The sequence below is a fragment of the Hirundo rustica genome, chromosome 1 (assembly GCF_015227805.2).
Source record: "Hirundo rustica isolate bHirRus1 chromosome 1, bHirRus1.pri.v3, whole genome shotgun sequence".
In the NCBI taxonomy this organism is placed as follows: Eukaryota; Metazoa; Chordata; class Aves; order Passeriformes; family Hirundinidae; genus Hirundo; species Hirundo rustica.
The window spans coordinates 147,712,201-147,736,868 of record NC_053450.1 but is presented as its reverse complement, the minus strand read 5'-3'; the positions used below and the strand labels follow the sequence as shown (position 1 = coordinate 147,736,868).

Here is a 24,668-nt window from a genome sequence, read left to right as displayed (position 1 = left end):
ATTTTTTGCCTTAAGTGGCCCTGCTGCAGTTTATGGGCTGCAGGGTGGAGGCAATGGAGTCAGGGGCTCAGCTGGGAAAGCTGGGAATGGCAGCTGTCAGAATTCATCATAGAAGGGCATCAGTCTCATTGGTGAAAGGAAACTTGCAAAAGGGTGAGAGTACTGGAAGTTTGAGAAGAGATTAGTTTTAGAATAGACATTGGTTAAGCTTGCTGGCTTTGATCTCCTAAAGCAGGGTGTGAATGGGAAGCTCTGATTTAGCCAAACAGAAGTAGACATCTCTGTCCAGAGCAAGCAAGTTTCTCCCATCACTGTTGTCGCTCATTGACTGTGAGAGGAAGGTAGAAGACAAGTTCTGTATGGAGAGCATGACCATATATTGTATTAAAGGTCTGTATAAGTATACTCTAATGATGCAGCTTCACACTGCAGCTGATTCATCTGGCATCTGCTTTCCTCTGGTAGAGGTGGTCACCGGTCCCTTGCCTGTTGCTGTTGCTGGGCTCCTTCCTCCTTGATGTTGATGTTGCAGAAAGCCAATTCAGAGAGTTCAGACAGGCAAAAAACTAAGCTTAAAGGTAACATAGAGCTCCCCAAGGCAGTTCAGTACGGAAAACAAGGAAGGAAGAAAGTCTTCCTCTTGGCCATTAGATTAGCTTTAGTAAGAAAAATCCCCATCAGGCTGGGCTTCCATGAGCAGCTGGCAGCTCCAAAGTTGTGCTCCTGGTGAAACAAACGGTCCTGCCATTCCCACCTCATTTCAGCCATGGCTGTGAGCTGGAATTTAATGAGCTCTAATTTAAAAGAAACTTCAGTGTCCATGCTGTGGCCACCAACACCCACTCACCCTGCAAACCCCAAATCCAACAGCCCAAACAAAGCACAGCACAGATAATTGGCAAGTTTTGAACCTTATTCCTGTTGTATTGACCCTCTACTGCACAACTGCTCTGCTTGCAGACAAACCCCGGAGGAGTCAGCAGCTGATTGGTTTCATTGCTCTGGCAGGAATGTGTGGAATTGCATTTTTTATCAACAACAGGTAGTTTGATCTGTTTATGCTGACTGAGAGACAGAAAAAGTTAGGTGGAATCCAGAAAATAAAGTTTCAGTTTATTCCTCATATTTTACACAGCATTTCTCAGCATCTCTGCACAGTGCTGGGACTGTAATGTTGGCATTCACCTCTTTGAAACCAAACCTAAGTTCATCATGACTTTATTCACCAGAGTTTTGGTGCATTTTTTTATTAAACTTTATTAGGATAGCTTGACTTTCAAACTAATTAAAACACTACTGTTTGTCTTCTTTCCAAAAATACTTTATTTTGAGTATTGCAATCACTTAGCTAAGAGAGGGAGTAATTAAAGTTGCACAATTTAGTTTATTTAAAAATGCTTTATATAGTTTTTAGATGAAGTTATAAATGTTCACTTTGGAACTACCTGAAGATTAATAGTGATGCATTTGAAATGCATTATTTTTTTATTGATTCTTAATGTAGTAAATTACTGAAGTTATTTGGCAGCAAACAGAAATAGCCAGTGATGTTGTTCACATTTATTTTCCTGATAGCATCACAATTTGCATTAATTGCATTGCAGCTGCACTCACTTATATTAAAAAGCTTCTACCATAATTAATCCTTTTTATTTCAAATCATTTTGGCACAATTTCTAGCAATAAACACTCATAAAAGACAGACACTTGAAAAATAACGTACAAGTTTCTTCAATATACCTATTGCTGTTTTTTCCTGACAAGGAATTATTGATAGGCTTCTAGGATCAAGTGTTGCAAGTGGTAAAGACTTAAGACCAGTTTGAAAAATGCTAAGTGGATTATTTTGCATAAAAAATAGACAGGTTTTGAATTTGTGTAATTAACCTGTGTTTAGAAAATACCTTGATTTATGTCTACATTTGTATTTCAGTTGCATACATTATGGAAATTTAATTTATAATCCATTTAGCTGATGTGATCATAGTTTTTAGTGCTATCATTTATTAGTCCTTGTATATTAAATGCTCTAAAGGCTTAAACCTGCCTTGTGTAAAAAATTACACCTCTGCATTTACATTTTATGAGTCATAGATGGAATTCCATTTTAAATTCGGGTAGCTTTGATATATTTAAGGAATTACAATAGCTTTATTGTTACTAATGCAGGAACAGCAAACACTGACCTTACACATTGCAAATTAATGATTTATCCCTCTAGTTTGCTTTTAAAGTCAACTATACAAATGAGGATTTTGACTTCTACACCTTGAATAAATCACATGGCTCTAAATATAATGCACCCTTTGGCTTTGAACTCGTTATTCTCAGGTTTTTTTGCAAGGTCTAACTCACCTCATAGAAAAATGTTCTTTCAAAAGTTTAAGGAATTTAAAGTCTTTGTTGGAATATCATTGAGTGATTAGAGCTACATCTATTCGTCTTTTTTCAGTTTTTTTCTTTTTTTTCTCCTTGGTGGGATTCCTTTTCTAAGGTTGCAGCAGATTATGGAGGAATTAAGTAACACCAAAACTCTGCTCTTGGAGAGTTAAAAGGGAACAAACAATGATGTTACAATGGTCTTATGTTGGTGATGCCTTTTCTGATCAGCCTGGCAGTGATATTAATGTCATTGGTAGAGATGCTGCTGATGTGGCAAACAGACTGGACAATGAGGAGGGCACCATGTGCCAGGAACGGGTCTTTCCAAAGCAGTGGTCCTTTATTCAGAACAGCTCTGAAGGGAACACCTCTCCTTCTGAGAGCTAACATAAGTATTTTCTTCCAATCAAGCAGTTGTTACTGACTAAAAAAAAAAAAAAAGCGCAAAGATACTTTGCATTACATGGAAATGTGCTCATACAGAAGATGAACCTAGAATGGTGCTGCTGGAGTTTGAAAATTCTTGAGGATACTTGGAGTTTGCAGTCAAAATACATCTTCTGTGAGTGCTGCAAATTTGGGTCAGGTACATGTTTGGTTCAGTGATGTTTTGATATCTGTAGCGGTGTCAGGCGTTGAAAGGATTGGATACAGTCAGAACTCTTGGCTTGGGAACGAGGATGTGGCACTAATGCAGTGGAATTCACCAAACTTGCAGCAATGCATCTGTGTAACATGCATGAGATAGTTTTTATTAGTTTAAAATGTGCTGCATTTACAGAGTTATTTTAAGGGGATGAGGGGGATGACAGTTCTACATGTAATGATTGATATGAATGGAATGATACTGCTTGTGATGGTGCTAATGGAAGTAGAGATGTAAACTTCTTTTGTGAGGCATTTTTGATGCAGTTGCATTGTCCTTTAACAAACCTTGCTTTTCCTGAAAACGAGTGCGATTTGGATAAGAAGGGTGACGACAGATAAGCAGTGACCTTGCATTTTAAATCACTGCATAATTAATTTGTGAGATTTGGGACCTTGGTGTTTCACAAGAATATTCGCATTGCAAATTTTGGATAAATATTGTTAAATTTATGCAATATCTGAGCTATTTCCATGCCAGAAGAAACTACTCAGGCACGGAATTAAGACAGAATTACTCAAAAGTTGAGAAATAGACAATAACTTTTGGAATTCCTACATGTGCAACAATAAAATATAATGTGCTTTTAATTGCTTTGTTTTTCAGGCTCTTTATGAAAATATGCTGGTGGAGCTGCCATTTGCTAGTTTTTTCCTCTCAAAATTATTAGGGACAAGTGCTGATGTTGACATTCATCATTTAGCTTCACTAGACCCAGAAATGTACAAAAATTTGCTTTTTCTCAAGAGCTATGAAGGGGATGTGGAAGAACTTGGACTAAACTTCACCGTGGTAAATAATGACCTTGGAGAAGCTCAGGTAAGAAGGGCTTTGATATTTTTTTTTCCCTTTTATCTATGACTGATGAATCTTTACTATCCCTACAAACTAAATTTTTAATTTAAATATGATAGGAAACAAGTGTTTAAGGTGCTGTGAAGCATCGGTTGGGATTCTGAATCAATATTTGGAGTAGAGAGTGACTAACTGTACTTAAAAAATAACTTTTGATGATTACTTAAAGGTCTGGTCTTTTAAGAAGTAAACTGCAGTGACTATTTTCTAACAGTCATACATACAAATTTCTATTGCCTGGGGATGTTTCTTGAACAAAAATATGTTGTTTTTTCAGTTGTACTTGTGATAACAGCGAAATTTAGATGATGTGAAACTGCAGAAGTACTGCCTAGTTTTAGAGTTGCAGTTAGCAGTCAGAGAGGTTTTAAATAATAATGATAGTAAAGACCCTTTATTGTGAAATAAGCATTGTCTCCTTTATCTGTAGTTTTCAAAGGAAGAGAGCCTGAAGTTTGACCAATATTATTTTTTTTACCTCCCACCCCTTTATTTTTAAAGAGTTGAGATACCAGATTAGTCAAAAGAGATAAATGGTGTTCAGTGCTTCTGAAAAGCAGTTACTTAGATTCTTAACTCTGAGCTTTTAACACAAATGCACTAAATAATTTGATCACAGCTTTTATTTCCTCTGTTGTGTGTACTGAAGATCACTCATAGTAGAAAATAAATGTCACTAGAGCTCTAAAAGCCTGCCTTAGTGTGCTAATGCAGGTAACCTTCTAGGTAGAGTCTTTTGTCCTGCTTCCTCTTTATTTTTTGAGGATTTAAAATTGAGGATTTCAAACTTACACTTGATTATGGCATATAATTGGATGAAAAAAGTAAACCTGACCACATTGTGACGAGCAGCAGCATCTGAATTCAGCCTCCTCTCGTGAGGAAGAAACAGAGACTCCAGAGAGGGGTGAGCAGTGCTCTGGGGTTTGCTGCTGGGGCTCTGCACATCTCCAGTGCAGCAGCACCACTGAGATGCAGTAACCTGTCAAGGAAATTGATGCCTTGAATTCTCTGCTGCTGCTTAAGTCACTGCAAGTTTGCTGGCCAAGACTTCTGCTTGAACAGTGTCAGGCTTGGATTTTATCTTACTCTTCTGACATCCATTTCCTACCATTTTTGGAAGATCCTAGAATCTGGATTGCATTAAATTTTAAAATTGTATGCTCAGATTTGGGGTTCCTAAAGCATGATAAAGGGGAGAGGCCACATTTGCCTGATACAAGTGATGTTTAATATTAAACACGTGCCGTATGTCATTTTCCTCCCTGGATTGCACCCCCTGTATGAGCACACCTGACCTGCACTGTCCTTAGAAAAAAACCACTCAAAAACTTGAGATAAAGATGTGATACAGATGTACCCAAGAGTACATTCTTAGAGTGCCTGCTCTGGGTACTGTGTGCTCTGGGTGGCTGGGACTGAACTGAGGTCTGCAGCACCCAGATGTTGGGTTCTGGGGTGCAAAGCACCCAGAATGGCAATTTCCAGTATTACCTGGGATTTTTAACAATGAGGGGAAAGTCTGAATGCTAAAACCGTTTATTTAATTCTGCTTAAAGTAATAGCTTTGTTGGCCACAGCCAATACAAATTCAGTTTAGTATCTAACTAAAATCAGGGCTATGGCTGCTATTTTCAAGACTTCCAATTTGTAGTTGTTTGGCATAACTTTAAAAGGATGATTTAATATATTAGTGAGTTACTGAATAACAGGATGAAATGTAATTTAAATAAATATTCTGGCCCTGGTTTGCTGTTTTTGTACTTGAAGAGAGAACATTTTACCCACAAATTATCAGCCTGTTTTTATGAGGCTCACTGCATGTTAGTGTAGTTCATCAGAACCCTTTGGTTCTTGTCACTGTCTTCTGCCTTTCAATGCAGCAAGTCTCTTTTTATACCTCATTTCATTACTTTAATAAACCTCATATGGATAAATACATTTTGTCTGCTATTTGACTTGTAACCATTGCATACTAATTGATTGTGCCAAGGTAAGGCTAATTCACTTTGGGAAAAGAGCTTAATTTGCACTCCTTATGTTGAATGTACATCATATGTAGTTTTCAGCTAAACAACCACTTTAGTGTTTAATAAATTAGTGCCCAATAAATGCATCATAAATCTATCATTGTAAATAGCTGTCCTCATGACAGTGTCCATCCACCAACTGTGGCACAAAAGCATTATCTGCAATGAAAGACACATTCAAAAGGGGCTCTATTGCCTCTGTCAGTAGTAGAAGGTAGAAATTCTATTATCAGTGTATTGATTCCAATCCTGTAATGTGCTTTTAGACCCCATTAAACTATTGTCAAAGTGCATTCACCAGAAGTTGAAAAAGGTACTTAATAATTTGCACATTAGACCTGCTAATTAGGGGAGCTATGCCATCAACCTTATCTTCCAGCCCCAAATAGCTTTTGATAAAGATCTATCTCTGCAGTGATACCAGCCTACGTTTCAGCTGTTGGGTCTCCTGCAGCTGAAATGGTGGCCAGTAGCACATTCTCAGAGGAGGTCAGCCTGTAGTTAACAGGTCTGCATATTGATTTAATTTTGCCTTTTATCTTGTAGATGACATGGTTATCAAAGGTCTGGAAGAATAAGGTTGGCAAATTCAAGAAAATACCTTCCCTTCTCAGACCTTCCTCCCTCCCCTTCTCTCAGTGGGGAAGGTGAGGTTTGTGGCTGTCCAGGGCAAGAGGGAAATGCAAATACTCATTCCTCATCCTTCAGAAATGTTGGATATTGTAGAGCAGAATCTCTGCTTGACAGTGTCAGCCTCAGGCACTGATACTTGAGAGTACATGGATCACAAGTTGAGTGTGATCGAAGATTCCATAAATAAAGTGTAAAAGCACAAATCCACAGAGAAGCCCTATGATATATATGGCAGTAGTTTTTGTGAAATCCACATCATGCAGAACTTAGTTTTGGGGCACCTTCTTGGGCTTTTCAAATAGGTGTGAATGCCATTGCTGTCACTAAAAATATGCTGACTCACCAAAGGGGAAATATTTGCCTTTACATTTCTTTGGGGGAAAATTTTGAAGCCTTAAAAAGAGTTGTGAAAGTTTCTGTCTTGACAACCTCATTCCTAGGATATAGTGGCTTTGATGGATGATGTTAGTGGTTTTCCCGCAGCAATGTAAGTAAACTGAGGCTGAGCCTTCTCAGGCAGAAAATGCATTTGTAGGCATTCTTTGGTGGTCTTCTACCTGGAACTCCTGCATGAGCATCTGGAAAGTAGATGACAGGTAAAGGAAAAAAAACCCCAAACTTTATTGACTTCTTTTCAAAATGGGGAAAAACTGTAGGGGAGATGTGAACAAAAGTAATCAGAGCCCAAGAGAAAAGAGAAAAGGTTCTCATCTTGTAGGAGTTGTTGAATATCTATAAGAGCTTTATGAATTTACATTGGAGGTTCTGTGATTCTGTGAAGAGATAATTGTCTTACGTCTTCATACAGGACTTTTCTGTCCTCTTTTATTTCCCCTGTATTTTGCAGGGGAGATGCACTTGGTGAGTAGGGAACCAAATTTGTCTGAATGATCTGAATACTTACTTAAATTATATCTACGGTTTGTTTGCCTTTAGTACATGCGATTTTGATTACAAACCAAGCTAAAATGCTTTTTGTTTGTTTGTTTAAACTTAGATCTACAGGGTAGAAACAGACGACACGGGGCTGTAGTTTCCTCGCGTGGCAGTCCCGGGTAACCTCGGTTATTGCCTTGCCCCATCTAGTGGCCAAAACTGGATGGATAAAAGTAAAAATGAAGCTGATAAAGCGTTTTAAGATCTATTAAGTCGTGCAATGGCCTTTTTAAAAAGGAACTCTTTCCTGAATTTTAGAATTAAGTGGGAATTTTACAATAGTTTCTTTAATGACATGAAAGCACTGAGTGCATCTACCTTTACTTTAGTTTTATGCTTACCAAGTATTACTGTTTTCTGTTTTACATCCTTCTTACCCTTTTTGGCATAAAATATTTATTATTTGTGTTCTGTTATCCCTTTTGTTTTGGTCTTGGATGAAACTTTGACACAACAGTGGTAAAATTAACCTCACACTGACAAACTCTGAAAATGGTCTCTGGAAAACCCCAGGAAATGCACTTAACTGAGTCCTGTACCTGTATTTGTGGTAATGCAGGGTTCTGGGGAGGAGGGGGAGCTACAGAAATGTTGCTCAGAAACCAAGATTTGTTACTTAAAAATATAAAAGGTATAATAGGATTTTTAAAAATCCAAACAACTTCATCCTGTTTTCTAAAAATACCAGTCAGAAAGAGCAACAGTTTTTTGGTCTTTGTTTTGCAGGAAGAACTTTATGGGGAGAGAATAGGTTTTTATTGTAGAATGAATACAGTTTTCCTGACATCCCTAGAGCACAGTGGAGCCAGTGCTATTACAATGCAAATAGAAATTAATCTGTGTCCTAATTCTATTTGCTGGCCTGCAGGGAAGGTCAGACATTTTACTTCACCTAGTGCTGAGATGAATCTTAAAATACAGAAGTTTTCTAGAACACACTGGCAGTAGTTCCCTTTGGCTATTTTGGGAAGGAGCTCAGTGCAGGCATCTTTTAGTGTAAATACTGAGCAGAGAGAAAGTGTTGTATGCATGTGGAGTGATACCTGTAAGTGTATTGTTGGTGTTCATATTCTTAAAAAATGCTTGATGAGTTAGGTGATACAAATATGCTTTAATGCATTTTAATATGGCCTAACTCAGTGTGTCCATACCTCAGAGAGAGGGATTGTATTAAATAGTGTAAGCAACCCAAAGAATTCTGCACTTCTGCAAAACAAGCAGAGAGAGTTTGTAAGTGGGCAGATAGTGAGATATTAGTAATACTGAGGTCACAACACTGACCTGTTCATGTGGAACATCGCTGGTTGCTCTGGTCTTGTAAAGCTAAAGAGGACAAGAGTTTAAGAAATAAGAGAAAGCTTTCTGGTCTTGTTAGGCTTTGTAAAAGGTATTTTATAGGAGGAAATTAAAAAAACCCACTGTCTTTAGTTCCACGTAAAAGTCTCTGGAAAGATTAATGAAGTTGCTGCCGTAAGTAATACACCATGGATATATTTGAGGAGGAAGGAAAGAGCTGATTAAGCTCTTCGACATTGAAATAAGGACAATGGGTATGAACAAACCTTACCCATTGGATTTGAAGTGAAAATTAGAATGTTTCTTGTCAATAATTGGATTAATCTGTTGATTAACTTTCCAGTGTCAGTAGTAAAATTACGGCAGTGGGATGAAACACAGAGAGCTCAGCAGTGCAGGGGCCCCTTCTCATCACCTGTTTCTATTCCACTCTGGTATGGAACGTGTCCCACACTTCTATTAATACTCCATGTGGACTTTACCAGTAAAAATACCCTCATCCTCAGGACAGCAAGTGGCTCCACTGGCCTGTACCCTCTGGAAATGGTCCCTGGCTGTGTCCCATGCCAGGCTCTGTGATGGGTGGATCCCAGAGAGAGAGCCCTCCAGGGTCTTGTGTCCCTGCTTCTTGTCAAAGGGAGCAACATAATGGTACAGGGTGTGAAATGGTGTCACCTATGCTGACACCTTCCTTTTGCTTAATTCTTGCAGGAGTAGGTTTTAATCATAATCAGTACCTGCACACAGACATGGTAGAGTATTGATGAGATTTTTTACTGTAGGTGTTAACAAAAGCCAGAAGCTTGCAGCTGAAGGATTAAAGTGGGACGTAAGACACATTTTTAACACCTATTGTAATTCAGGTTGTGGTAGCTTATCGAAGAAAGTGGTAGATACTCCATCACAGGATTGCATGTCTCTAAAAATGTGCTCTAACTCATCTGTGGATTTATGGAGTTAAATGCAGGAATCTGTAGACAGAATCCTTTGGCCTGTGTTATCTGGGAGGTCAGGATTCACTGATCTTAATGGTTTCTTTTGCCTTAAAGAGCTATGAATCAAGAAAAAATCTGAATGCTCAAAAGCACTGTGAATTTTTAATCATACCATTTTGCACATTTTGCTTAGTACAAGAGCAGCTCTCATTATTAGGTAAGATGTTAGAAAAGAAGCTATTCCTGTGTTAAAATCTCTGTGCTCTAAAGATGTCATCATTACCACACACTGAAGTGCACAGTTGGTGTAAATGAAGAAATTGCTGACTCCAGAGTGTAGGAAAAAAAAAAGAAACAGTTTTTTGAAGAGTTCAGAAGGTGACAGTATTTTGGCTTTTCAGGTTTTTTAAATTCGTCTCTTAAATACTCTAATAATACCTTCCAGTCGGGCTGCTGCTTAACAAAATTAACCTAATGTAGTAAATAGTAGAATATGTGAAAGCCTATAATGTTCTATTAACAGCTATCTTTGAAGCTGGTTTATATCTTAATGCAATTACAGTATCTGTAGTTTGGGTTTTTTCTTTAAAAATGCTCCCATACTGAGGTACCTTGGTGTATCTGAAGGACAAAAGCAGAGCTTCCCAGTAGAAAAACAACACTTAGGCTTGATTTGTTTGGTTGGTTTTTTACTTTCATTGAATGTGCTAAGTATGTACAACAGTACATTTTCCACAGGATGAATTGTGAATGCTGAGCATTCTGCAAATCAGGTTTGTGTCAGACTTCAAATTTTAACTCAGCAGACGTTGCTTTTACCGTAATGTGACCCTGCAGAATTCACCAGCAGCAGTTAGAGAAGACACAGCTTCCCTAACCCAGCTGCAAGGAGAGTGTTCTGTATGAGCCCTGTGGTGTTACAGGCTGCTCTCCCTTCCAGGGCACTTAGCAGTGAAGCTGTGGGGAGCTGCCGACAGCTCCTATGAAAGAGCACTGTGCTTTATCTGCTTTCTGTGATAAACCATGGGGCTGTGGGATGAGCTGCATTGGCAGCTGAAGGTCTGGCTGCACAGAATGTGCTCTTACACATGACCAGAAAAACCACCTGCCTTTGTAACTCCTCGTAATCTTCTATCTTCCTTTGAGGTGACTATTCCCAAGCGTTTTCTAGTCAGCTTCAAACGGGTACATCACTTCCTAGGGTGTTTTGCAGCCCCGTTTCATGGCTGCAGCACAGCAGTGCAGTTCACCAGGTGCTGAGAATGGCTGTGTTTGTAGGTGGTTGAGCTGAAGCCGGGTGGAAAGGACATTCCCGTCACCAGCGCCAACCGGATCGCCTACATCCATCTGGTGGCAGACTACAGGCTGAACAAACAGATCCGGCAGCACTGCCTGGCTTTCCGTCAGGGGCTGGCCAACGTGGTGAACCTCGAGTGGCTTCGAATGTTTGATCAGCAGGAGATACAGGTACTGCTGCTTAAAGTGCACAAAACTACTGCTCTAAACAGAAATAATTGCTGAATTCTGCCCGTAATGTGACGGTCTAATTTCCTAGGTTCTGACTTCCGGTGCACAAGTTCCTATTAGTTTGGATGACCTTAAATCTTTCACAAACTATTCAGGTAAGCATATTTTGCTTAAGTGAAAAAATCTATTGTGGCTGACTTGGGAATAACTGACCTTGCTTTTTGTCTTGCCTTTTAAGAAAATGTTACAGGGTCATTCTTGTTACTTTTGGCCAAATCTGGTGGATGTGACTAAATTTCAGAAAATTGGCTAAAATTACAACCCAATTTTATAAATGGTGGGAAATTGAGATACTCAGTTTCTTTTATTCACGTGCTTAAATGCAAGTCTATAACCAGGTTATTCGAGGATGTTTCTTTTCTAAATTAAAGGTAGTCACTGACTGTGTTTGATTGATATGAAAACAAGTGTGCAAATACTTTGGGATAGTAGTTTCTACTACCCCATTTAGATACTTAGCGTTACTCTGACAATCTGAACAGGGAAATCATATATTTTCCTTGTGAGAAATGCAAGGAATCTTTCTTCATTTGTCCCCTGCATTTATCATGAATATAATCAAAAAGTAGCTACCAAATCATCAGTTCACATCTGGACTTAACCTCAGGGTAGGCAGATTAATTCAGTAACATCCTGGGTCTTGCAGATTTTGCACACTCTTGGAGTGAAAGGCAATAATCTGAAGTTACTAGCTAAATGCTAAACTAAATAAAATTAATTTAAAATATGACTCAGGGAAGAAAACTGCATTTAGGAAGCTGAGGGATATAGTATCCATAGGTAAGCAATGAAACTGAAATTGCAGTGGTGACGGATCTGTAGGTACTGGAAGTTAACAATACAAGCCTGCTGGTTGTAGTATTTTCCCCATTCAAGACCGATGCTAGGTTTTCTGAAGAATTTATTTCTTACATAAAACTATTCTAGATAATTTAAATCTCATTGTAGGTGGCTATACAGCAGACCATCCTGTAATTAAAATATTTTGGAGGGTTGTAGAAAGCTTCACCGATGAAGAAAAACGCAAACTACTCAAATTTGTAACGAGCTGCTCTCGACCACCTCTTCTGGGGTTTAAGGTATGTCCTCTGGCTTACTGGCAAGCTTTAGAAATGCTGCAGATATTGGTCCGAGTGTCTCTTGTCCAGGAATCTACTGTTTGAGAATACTCATCAGTGACTACAGAAACAGCTTCAATGTTTGCATTTGCATGCTTAATAAGTACAGTTTTAAAATATGTAATGAAGTGTTCTGTTGCTCTCTATTTTAACTGTGAAATTTGATAAGCCTGCAAATCACTGATTAGGGCACTTGCTGCATGTGATGGAAGGTCCCTGCTGCCATTTCATGTTGTGCTGAAGCAGAGTTGCTACCAGTTCCAAGCAACAGGTTGAGTTAAGCCTAGTGTCTTCTAAGTCAGGCAAAAGAGAATTTAGGGTATAAAAGCAGTTACTAAATTTGATCCTCCTAAATTTACCATTTGAAGCAGGACATGTATTTTCTTCTAATTCCCATTTATCTGCTTATAGCTCACAGCTCATTACCTACCCTTAGCAGCAAAATATTTAGCTGCAGTCTCCAGATTGATGTTTACAGGGAAGCTTAATATGAAGAAAAATCTGCTGTACTGACTGGTGATAAAACTAAAGAGAGGCCAAGGCAAGGTGAAGACATTTTGAAACTAAGTTCTGGAGTTGTTCTACCCATGAATTTCAGTGGACTGCAAAATATTAGCTAAGAACCAGCCATCACATCATTTCCTCTAAAATGTGGAAACATTCAGTGCTGGTGGTGGTGTTGCCATGTGGATAGGCAGCATCCTCCATCTTCAGTATCTGTAATCTGTAGTTTAGCTACACTCCTTTTATAGACATCTAGGATTGGAACTGGCACTTTCAGTTGGTAATTGGTCTGACTGTTCTGTGTGTGTCAACTTCAGGGTGAAATGAGTCAAGCCTTAGACTCCCCAAAACATGCTAACCAGATCCCCTTTAACAGTAAAGAGTGTCCATAGATATGGATATGGAGATAATGGACTTGGCTGTTGAATCACATGAATTCTGTCTCGGGTATTTGTCGATTGATTTATGTGATTCCTTATTTAAAAGTCTGCAGGCTTTTCTCCCAAATCCCCCAAGTCCATGCAAATATCACTGTACAGCACTTTCGGTGTGTGTGCTGTATTTTTCTGAGAGAAACACAATTTTTGGTTTTCACTCTGAAATTTTCTGTGTATGCATTACATTGTGGGACCAGCATGTTTTCTGCAAGTTCGTGCATGTTGATTTAAGATTAGGAAGTATCCTGAAGGTCATAGCTTATAGATAACATAGTCCAGCTTTGCATCGTTTAAAAATTTTAAACTTTCATTGCCAGAGTCAGGTTCAGAACTACATTTACTAAAGCTAAGTAAAGTTTAATAAGTTAAAAAAATGCAATTGTTACGTACAAAAAAAAAAAAAAGATCATTAAAGCGTGTTTGAAAATTGTTAAGTTCCAATCAGGTCACATAATAAATTGATGATTCTTTTCCCTTCCAAACTATTGCAGTTTCCCGCTGTACAGTATTTAATTATGCAACAAATGGTGCCCTTGGCATGACATTTCAATTTAGAACTCCATTTTTCCATTTTTAAAGCTAGAGTAGGGGAATTCAATTAGCATTTTGAAAGGAACACTAAAAATGCAACATTTTAGCCATGAAATACTTTTAAGGCCTCCATTTGAACAATAATTTAGCTTAGAATCTCATTGACCTTTTGCCTTTGGAGATGGGATTTTTTTCCAGTTTCTAAAATCAGAACTTTTTTACCTCAGGCAAACATTTGATAAAATGAATACTATCTTACCAGAAAAAGCAGAGCTTTGGAGGTAACAAATAAATAGATTTTTCACTCTACTATTTCTTGGAAGGAGGTAAATGGGATATTATTAAAACAATTAATATTACATACAAAATGTCATTAAAGTGTTTTCTTCAGATCAGTAGCTAACACATCAGAAGAATAACCTGGGTTTGACAAGTTTATATCATTACAGTCTCACTATGCACATTGATACCTTGTTTTTGTTGCACTGTAAATTTGTATCGTAGACTGTATGAACAATAACAAGTCATTGTATTTTCCTTAGAATCATAGAAATTGCTTTCTGTATTGCAAATTAATGGATCTTGTTGAGACCAGGCAGAGGGAGACAATACACAATTAAAGAGTAATTTTGGTGTTGTGAAGAATGAGAGAAATGCCATTTCAGTGTCATTGTTTTCATCAAGTGATTGACTTCATAGAAATGTGTGCCAGCTGCTGCAGAGTAGGTTTTGGCTTGTATATTTTTTTGATATGTGGTTGTTTTTTGTTTTGGTTGCATCTTCCAGGAGTTATATCCTGCATTTTGCATTCACAATGGAGGATCTGACTTAGACAGGCTGCCTACTGCCAGTACCTGCATGAACTTGCTGAAGCTCCCCGAGTTTTATGATGAGAACCTGATGCGAAGCAAGCTCCTCTATGCCATTGAATGTGCTGCCGGATTTGAACTCAGCTGAGTCCAACCAATGCTTATTTGGATGATCTGCAGAAGAACGAACCAGTGCCTACTCTATAAGCAGCACCCATACCCAAGCAAGTTTTAAGGGAATTCTGTCTACATTTCTGCAGCTCTTGTGTCTTACCAATGCCCTCAATTAGGTTTCGTTTCTAAACACGGTTTCTTAGTTAGCTTCCATTACTGAATATTGCGTTGACACTGCTTTTATGACTCAAAACAATGAATGCTGTGTGCAGCGTGGCTGATTTCTGTGTTTATGTGAAGAAAGAGCACATTTAAAGAACAGTGACATCTCAGTGAAATTAACCAAAGAAGAAGCTTTGGCTTTGTGCTGTTCGAACATAAATCATTTTGCAAACTGGCAATAAAGTTGTGTACTGTGCGGTGCATTGGGATGAGACAGGGCTAACATCCTGTAATTAATCTTTGAGAAGGAAGGCAAGCAGATGTTTGCAGATATCCCAGAACTGAGAGCATGAAAATGCTCATTACTGACAACCTAACATCTTAACTTATATTGTAGAGTTGTTTACAAATCATAGACAGATAGGCAATCACCAACCATATGAAGTTCAACCAGGGCAAGTGCTGGATTCTGCCCCTGGGACAGGGCAGCCCTGGCTGTGTGGACAGACTGGGGAATGAAGAGGCTGGAGAGCAGCTCCACAGAAAGGAGCTGCTTGATGGCAAGTTGAACACGAGCCAGCAGTGCCCTGGCAGCCAGGAGGGCCAACTCTGTCCTGGAGGCACCAGGCCCAGCATTGCCAGCCAGGCAAGGAAGGGATTGTCCTGCTCTGCTCTGGGGCAGCCTCACCTCCAGTCCTGGGGGCAGTTTTGGGTGCCACAGTATAAAGAAGACTTTGAGCCATTGGAGAGCATCCAGAGGAGGCCATGAGGGTGGTGAAGGGCCTGGAGGGGAAGCCATGTGAGGAGTGGCTGAGGGCACTTGGTCTGTTCAGCCTGGAGAAGAGAAGACTGAGGGGAGACCTCATTGCAGTTAAAACTCCTTGTGAGGGGAAGAGGAGAGGCAGGCACTGATCTCTGCTCTGTGGTCAGCAGGGACAAGACTGAGGAAACAGCATGGAACTGGATTGGGGAAGATGGAGGTTGGGTATCACAAAATGGTTTCCTACCCAGAGAGTGGTTGGGCTCTGGAACAGCTTCCCCAGGGCAGTGGTCACAGCCCCAGAGTTCGAGAAGCACTTGAACAATGCTCTCAGAGACTTGTGACTCTTGGGGTGTCCTGGATGGTCCTGATGAACCCCCTCCAACTCAGCATAGTCCATGATTCTATGATAGTTGTTGCAGAACTGATTTTGTTTCATACTGCCTTCCCCCAAGATAATAGGCACTGAGATAAAATGGGCATAATATTCCATTTGTGCTTTCTGAAACACTTTGAAGAAAATGGATTTGCATTATTATAAGTTCAAGCTTTGCTGCATCATTATCACTTGGACTCTGTTCTGAATGGATGTGACTTTCCAGGTTTTCTCTGTCCTGTTTCTGTCTTTTGTGCCTGTACAGGTTTGTTGATTGGTTGGTTGGTTTTAAATGAATCAGTCTCCTATGGCATACACAGTACATACAGAAATCACCACTTTGGAAAAATAAACATGTAATAATCATTAAAGTTATTTGAACCAAAGTTATCAGGCTTTATCTTTTATATTTGAAGCCTGTGGTGTTCACATTCCTTTTCCCTATCATTTCTTTCCATCTTAAATGCCATATCTGTGCTGTAGACACTAATCAAATTAACTTTTTTTTTTGTGATTAAACAGCTTTTATATCCATTTCCCTGCAGTATTTCTGCTGAGAAAAGTAAGTGGGAATGTGCTGCTTAATATAATTTGATATCTGGGGAAAAAATTGCTCTCGTATGGAAGGAGCTGATCCTCTAGTAGTAGGCACATCATAGGGTTTCATGTGCAAACTCCAGGGAGTTTAAAAAAAGGAATTATAGTTCAGACTGTAAGATTCATCAGTCCATCCCTCTGAACTTTACTTTTATATTTTAAATCATCAGAAATTACAATCAAATTTGTACTCATCTCTTATGCAAAAAAAAAAAAAAAAAAAAAAAATTTGCTGTTACTGGAAACTCTGCTGGATTTCCTATTTAATAAGCAGTAACCAGCAATATCCTTTTAAATGTGGGGAAACTGAGTGGTTTTAAGATGTTTACTAGTAACCATATAAAAATGTATAATTTCCTAATTTGGGTAATAAATGAAGTGTTAAAATGCTATTTGTAGTCTTGATGTACAGAAATAAAATGATTGGTTTTCTTTTTGGTTTTGCTTTAGGCTTTTTATTTATGTTAAATGTTACATATTCAACCTATTCTTTATCCCAGATTCCTTTCTTGTATATTTTTCTACATAAATTATGAAACTTGTAAAGAAGTTGAAAAAGAGATCAGTAATAGTGAAACTGCCTCCTCCTAATTGCAAAACCTGAACACTTCTTTTAGATAGCATTATTTATTTTAGAACCTAATGCTTTAAATATTTTGAAATTATTTTTCAATTCCATTATTTTGCTACATTGGGTAGTATTGTATCTGTATTTTGTAAAATTAAATTAAATTTTTCTATTAAATATTTGTATTTTGAAGATTGTGTTGGAGTCATGCCAAGTACTGGTGACTGGTAACGTCCACTTTGTGCTTTTGAAAAGGAGCCAGTGCCCACTATTGCTGTCTGTGGCCAGGAAAGCAGCGGGTGCCGCAGGGAGGGTAGGCTGGGGGAAGCGTGACTTGCACAGAGCTGTAATTGCAGGAATCACAGAGCTGCAGAAACCTTCAGGAGAGAACTTGAGTTTGCTGCCAGTACTCTGATGTTTTATTTCTTCGGTGTGCAGCACTCGGTGATGTCTGTGTGTGCTGTACATGAAGTGTGGCGCTGGCACAGGCAGGGCATCAGCAGCTGTAGCCCCGAGTTCAGCGTGCACAGCTTCACCTTCAGAGTGCAGGCTGCAGTGAGAGGGCAGTGGGGCTTTCCTTTGGGAACCAGTGCTTCCAGCTCTGCCAGCTGGAACGTGCTTCAGACAGGCACGTTGAAGCACGAGTTCCTGCTTTTCAATGATGTATTCCTGGACATTTTGAGGAACAGGAGATGAAGGTGTGAGAGGTAACAGTCATGTCCGTGAGGAGCAGGGGAGTCAAAATGATCTCTTGTAGCACTTATGTAGCAAGAATTGTTTCTATATGAAATTGGATTTTCTGGATTTTAAAAGAAGAGCGAACTGTCCCCCAGTGGTGATGCTCCCAGAGTTTAGGTAGGCAGAGGCAGGAGCACTCCGTGTGCAGGAGCACTCCGTGTGCAAGCAACCTGAAATTTTATTGTACATTTGATCATCAGAATTATAGCAGTAATAATTATGAGTTTGGGGTTGGTTTCTGTATAGAAGACAACCCTTCCTTAAAATAAGTTTCTGTACAATGGTGTTTCTTCCTCCTAGTTCAGTGCTTGCTTTTTGAAAAAGCAAGCGCTTTCTGATTGGTTTTTGTTTTCAAGTAAGTTTGGCTTTGTGATTTTGTAACTTGTCCTACAAACATTTTTGTCAAGGTCTGTATGATGGAAGAGTTCACAAAATTTTTCATCTCTACAAAGTTCAAAGGCGTTGAAAGTGGAATAAAAAAATAAAATTAGCGCTTGGTCTCTTTATTTCAATGAGAGTTCTTCCAGTTGGGGATTCAGTGCTATTAGGTGGGTTAAAAAAATGAAGCATAGCAAACCAAACCAGGAGTAATTGGCCTTGTCCTTAATCTCTCTTGTCTTCCGTCATGGTCCTGAAAGCCAGACTTGTATAAATGTCACAAAATTGATTTCTAGGGAACATTTATATATCTTCAAAAGAGGAAAGCTTTTCATCCAGTTTCATGTGTAAACAGTGAGCTGACAGAAGTTTGATTTGAAAAGGATATCTTCAGGTATTTTTGGGGGAGGTGCTCCATAAAAATAATAAAAAATGGGCTTCCTGATGCTATTAGTAGCAATATTGACATTTTTTGGCATCACTTGAGTAATATAGCACAAGCATCCTTATTTAATCCTATAAAGGGGTTTGGAATTCAGAGAAAACACTTAGAGTGCAGTGAATTCATACATTTCAGTTTCTACCAAAAACTAATAGTTAAATACCAGTGAGACAGCACATATTCTTACCACCACTGAAAAAGATTACAGCACAGAAAAAAGGAAAAAGAAACAAAGGAGGAATGTTTGTTCAACCTGTAATATTTGCTCATATACATGAATCTGTGTTAATAATGGTCTGTGATGTAAATGCTTGTTACTTTTTTTTTTTTTTTCATGATGCTTTTGCCTGTCAGTGAAGGAGAAGAAATGAACATAGTCTGTAAAACTGATCAGGATATCTATATTTTTATTGACTTCTGCTTTTGTGAATAAAATAATATGAGTTTTCTTGAAACTGCAGAAGCACTCTTTCATTTTTTTCCAGTAAATTGGGCATTCTCTTGTTAAAAACTGATAGTACTGAATAGGTTCTTAAGGAATCTAATATTAACTGCTTGTTGGTCTTGAAGTTAGTACCGTTGGAACTCGCCACCTTTGGCACTGAGGGAGTCACCATTCATGAAAGGATTTAAAATTCCTGGAGATGTGTCACTGAGGGACTTGGTTCAGTGGTAGGATTGGCGGTGCTGGGTTAATGGCTGGACTCAGTCATCACTGAGGTCTTTTCCAGCTGAAACATTCCTGTGGTTCTACTGCTTTGGGATGGTTCATACCTTCAGCTTTCAAGCTGTCATATCCCACTCTGCCAAGGAAGCTGCAGCTCTGAGGTTTACCTTTGTTTCAGGATGTCTTTCAAACAATGCACTTTCTCTGCTTTGTAAAGACTTCTTGAGGATCTTTGGAAAGAATAAAACTCCATGGATAGAACTCTGAGAAGCTGTAATTCATAAATTTCTTTTTCAGCTGCTTCTGGGGATTCTAGCACATGTGGGCCCATTTGAAAGTGCAGTTTAGTTTTTATCTCCTTTGATAATTAGACTTATCTGCTTCCCTTTGCTTATTCATTATTTTCATTGCTAAATACACTTTTCGTTCTACTTTAATACTGATAAAGTTAGTATTGTGCATATTTATTTTTAAATGCTTAGAAATAGCAGCATATATGCTTCAGCTTACCTGCTACTAAAAATGCAGTAAACATAAAACTATAGAAAACTCTTGCAGGGTATTTCCTAATTTGTAACATTAATAAAAACATGAATGCCTGTGTATCTGACCTGTTTTTCAGTATGTATCTGGTAGTCCGGAAAGGGCATTAAATTTCTCGTGTGTAGAGAGACAAGGCAAAAAGTGATTGAGAGAATGGCTGAAGTCAGGAGTGTCTGGAGATCACCTTCTCCAACCCCCTGCTCAGAGCAGGGTCACCTACAGCACGCTGTGCAAGACCTTCACCTGTGGAGTTCTGAATGTCTCCTTGGACAGAGAACCCACAATTTCTCTGGGCAGCCTGTTTTCAGTGTTCAGTTAACTTCACAATAAACCCTTTTAATCAGGTTTAGATATATTTGCTGTATTCCAGTTTATGCCCATCGCTTCTGTGGGGCAGTACTAAGGAATCTGAGCCTTCTCCAGGCTGAACAACATCAGCTCTCAGCCTCTCCTCAGACGACACAGCCTCCAAAACCTTAACCATCTTTCCCTCTGCCTTGCTTGTTAGTGAACCCAGCAGCATCTTCAAAATACCTCTTGAGGTCTTTGATGCAACTGGGGACTGAGTTAAATGACAGTAAATCTCTTGTCAGATTCCTGTGATTGTTAATCAGTGGCACCTACCAGGTAGGGTTGGATTTAAGATTTTGTGGATTTCCTTTTTCAAATTCCAGTGCTGCTTTGACTTTCCAAGGATTTTGCAAATCTCTTATCAATGCGAAATAGCAGACTTGGTAAAAACTGAGCTCTGAATTGTTTTCACATTTTTTTTAATAGATAGAACACTAAACATTGATATAAAAACCATAGGACTAATGTTATATCACCTAAATGTATATGTGCTTCTGCCATCAACAGTATTAAATGCCCAAGTGCAGCCTCTTATGCAAACTCCTGTATTTTTACTGTCTTCTGAAGGTCCCGTAGCCCAGAATTCAGCAAAGCACATCAGACAGTCAAACAGGAGAAATACGGGAATTCTGACTGGCAAAAAATGGGACATAAAGGCAGGCACAGCTGTCCTGCAGCTTGGTTTCACAAGGATGAGGGGTGTCAAGCGATGAGCTCTTCTTGTGTGATGGTTAAATCGTTGCTACATTTATTGCCAGAATAGTTGCTCTCCAGTCTGGGACTAAGCTGCCCTGTCCACAGCAGAATCAAACATTCTGTTTGCAAAGTTGGTTCATGTATTTATAGGAACAGCATGCTCAAATTTCCTACTATATTTAACATCATTCTTTTCTGCATTCCCAGAGCAGCTGTTTGTTCGTTCTGTGTAACATTTAACTGAAAAGTAGTTTTGCATTATTTCTATTTTATTATTTGTTTATAGTTACACATGGTTCTGGATTGCTGAAGAAAGAAACAGGCATTCACCAGATGGTGTTATTTTAGATCCTCCTGCTACTGCTGCTTGCCCAAATGTTAGACCTGGGGAAAGTGTCTCTCCTCAGTTGCTATGTAGTTTTGCTGTATGTTGTCAAACAAACCTTCTGAAGGAATTGTTTCCTTCTTGCTTTTGTATCTTTATTTAAGAATAATTATTTTCTTTACAGCTCCGTTTTTCTTTTTTCTCCACTTTCAAGCAAACAGCAGCAGAGCTCCAAGTTCTGCAGAGATATTTTAGGTATAATTATCTGGTAGATCTATCTGGCTATTGATGAAAAATTACATAGAATTAACTAATATTTGGCATGGTCACATGGACAAAAAAGCATATCCCTGATCAAGTTAATGAACATAAATGCTGATCAAGCTGTCCTTGCAAAGAATAAGCACTTGGCATAAGCTGTGAGATATCTGACTGCCCCAATAGTTCCTGAGCTGTTGTGTGCTGACCCCAAATAATGAGCAGAATACATCTGATATTTCAGGAGGAATTGGCAAAAACGTCAACTACGCTGAAGTGGTTTAACCACTTTCAAAAGCATCCACTTAGCTCAGGCTTTTGTCCACAAAGAGGAGTCCAGATAAACTTGCAGCCTCTAGATTACCTAAGACACACTGTACCGATGAAAACTGAGGTTGTGCTCGGCAGGAAAACACTGGAAAAAGCAAGTGAAAATGGGTTATTTTGTGCTTTTAATGCTTTTACTGAAACTTTTAAACTCTAGGTGTATTGCCCGTTATTTCAAGTCTAATTGTTTCTGATAAGCTATCAGCAAAAAGTTAATGCTTATATTTAATTAAGTGGCACTTTCCAGAATTACTTTGCCAGCAGTTCTATAATTAGATGACGTGAGAACAGTCTGTGATACATATGCTCAAGTTCTTTGTTAACACCAAAAATAGAATCTGTAAATCTGTAAATAGAAAAACTGGATGCATTAAGCAGCAGGGTAGAGCAGCAGGCTGGGAAGGCTACAGCCATTACCACCTCAGGAGAACCAATATTAATGTCTCTCTAATGCAGTATTTTTAAGCATTTCTTGTGTTCTGATGGGCTTTATATAATTGACCTCCATAAATCATAAAAGATGGCTTAAAAAAAGAATCTGGGAACTATGTGAATTGCTAATACCTCCTGGAACGCTGCCACATTATTTCCATCATTAGGTTATAGCTACCAGTTAGGCCTGAATTCATCTCACTTAACTTCAGGCATATGTGAGGTGGCTGTCGAGGCACTTGTGGAGAAAAGGCAGCCCTGGGCCAGAGCTCTGGTGGGCTGTTTCTTCTTTACCGAAACACATCTCCAAAGAGGCTGGAATGAAATGTGCCTTGGAGGTGCTCTCTTCTCCTCTCTCTTCCCAATCAGTGGCCTCAAACTGGCTGATTGAGACAGCTGAAGTCAGGTGAAGTCACCACACCTTTCCCTCATGTTCCCAGAGGAGAGGTGAAAGTTCTTCAGCAATTAAGATTCTTTGATAGCAGCGTTTATTCTGACTCAATGACTCAGCACTTGGATATCAGCCTGGATCTCTGATACCAGCTTTAACAGACCCACCAGCCCTTCTTTTGTTATTGGAATGTTGATGCTCTGCCAGCAACATCAGATTTAATGCCCCTTAATACAGTACTCCAGGCTTCTGCTGCAAGCAGCAAGCCATAAAAACATAGGACACTTTGACTTCAGACTTTCGCAAATATCTTTGAAGGTTTTCTGAATCTAAAAGCTTTCCAGTTTTATTAGTCCTATAAATAGACCTAATTAAAAATGTTAATGAGCCAGTTATGTAATCCTTTTTGATTTCAGTAAAACTTTTGATACTGCCTCTCCCAGGATCCTTCTGGATAAAATGTCCAGCACACAGCTGGATAAACACATGATGGGATGGGTGAGCAATTGGCTCCCGGGTCAGCACAAAGGGTTACAATGGATGGGGTTACACCAGGCTGCTGTCCTGTCACTAGTGGCATTCCACAGGGCCCCAGCCTCACCCCGAGCTCTTCAACATCCTCATAAATGACTTGGATGCAGGACTAGAAGGGATGTTAAGTAAGTTTGCCAAGGACACTAAATTAGGAGGAGCTGCTGACTCCCTTGAGGGGAGAGAGGCCCTGCAGAGACCCAGACAAATCAGATGGCTGGGCAATCACCAACTCTATGAAGTTCAACCAGACCAAGTGCTGGATTCTGCATGGGACAGGGCAATCCTGGATGTGTGTACTTCACTATCCCCTGAAGTACCTCTTCTGGTGGGCTTAAACATGTGCTATTTTACTTGAAATCACCTGCCTCTCCCTGTAACAAAGAACATAAAATTAAATATCATTTGCACAATATGAGCAAACGTCTAAAAAGTAAACAATTCTTGTTATTGATCAGTGTTAGAGACAATCTTAGCTATCAAAGATTCTAGGTTAAAAGAAAAAAGAGGTGCCCTAATAAATGATATTTGTAATTGGTGGCTCTGTAAACTGCCCCTTCTGCAAAGTCATGAGAAATGTCTTCATATCTTCTTTGAAGACAAGCATAAACCACTTAAACTATATTCTGGATTTAAAAAAAAAATAATTACACAATCTTTTGTTTCAAAAAGACAAATCTATAACTTTGTTAGGAAACATTTATTTACATTCTCACTGTTGTGCTGTAGAAACTGCATTTTGTACAGCTCACCCTGCCCTCGGCTGGCACTTTACCTTCTCATACGTTCCTTTCTCCAAATAAAAAATTGGTCTCTAAGCCTTCCCAAATATTATTCCTATATGTGAAGGATGCTAAAGCAGGGCTAAGCTGTCTAGAGTCAGAACAGTGTTAGAAAATCTCTGGGCAGATTAATGTAATGATGCCAATTTTGTTAAAGAAGCCTGATTGCATTGATGCAGGCAGTGTTTTAATTCCAACACTAGTTCCATGTGGAATCATGCTCTTTGCCATGTTCTGTTTGCTTGGATTAACAGAAAGTGTTATGGTTGGTGTCCATCATACCTTAACTGTAAATATGAAATCTGCTCTTTAAACTATTAAAGCAAAGAAACTGCCTCGTGCAATTTCTGTCTTGTTTACTGCAGCTCAGGAATTAGGACTCTTCACACTTTTTCTTGCCTGTAATCGATTATGAATTGTTGGGGAAAAACCTTTATTTCCACATCAAGAAATGCTTAAAGGATTAAATCAAAATTTTATGCGGTCTCCTACCACACCACACAGAACTACCTGCCTTTGCATTTAGCAGGCTGCGAATCCTCTGAGGCTTGAACCTCACCCATGAGGAAGAGCCAGTCTAACCTACTAATC

The 24,668-nt window shown here is 39.0% G+C and overlaps 1 protein-coding gene across 1 annotated transcript in view; it reads left to right on the top strand.

Annotated features, from left to right (window-relative positions):
• UBE3C (ubiquitin protein ligase E3C) overlaps window positions 1-19,229 on the top strand; it is a 70,381-nt gene extending 51,152 nt beyond the window's left edge. The window contains exons 19-23 of the mRNA XM_040058573.2: window positions 3,635-3,847; window positions 10,992-11,180; window positions 11,269-11,335; window positions 12,189-12,319; window positions 14,617-19,229. Of these exons, the coding sequence (XP_039914507.1) occupies window positions 3,635-3,847; window positions 10,992-11,180; window positions 11,269-11,335; window positions 12,189-12,319; window positions 14,617-14,787 (771 nt within the window). The 3' untranslated portion in view covers window positions 14,788-19,229. The remainder of the gene's footprint in view (window positions 1-3,634; window positions 3,848-10,991; window positions 11,181-11,268; window positions 11,336-12,188; window positions 12,320-14,616) is intronic.
• The last annotated feature ends 5,439 nt before the right edge of the window (window positions 19,230-24,668 follow it).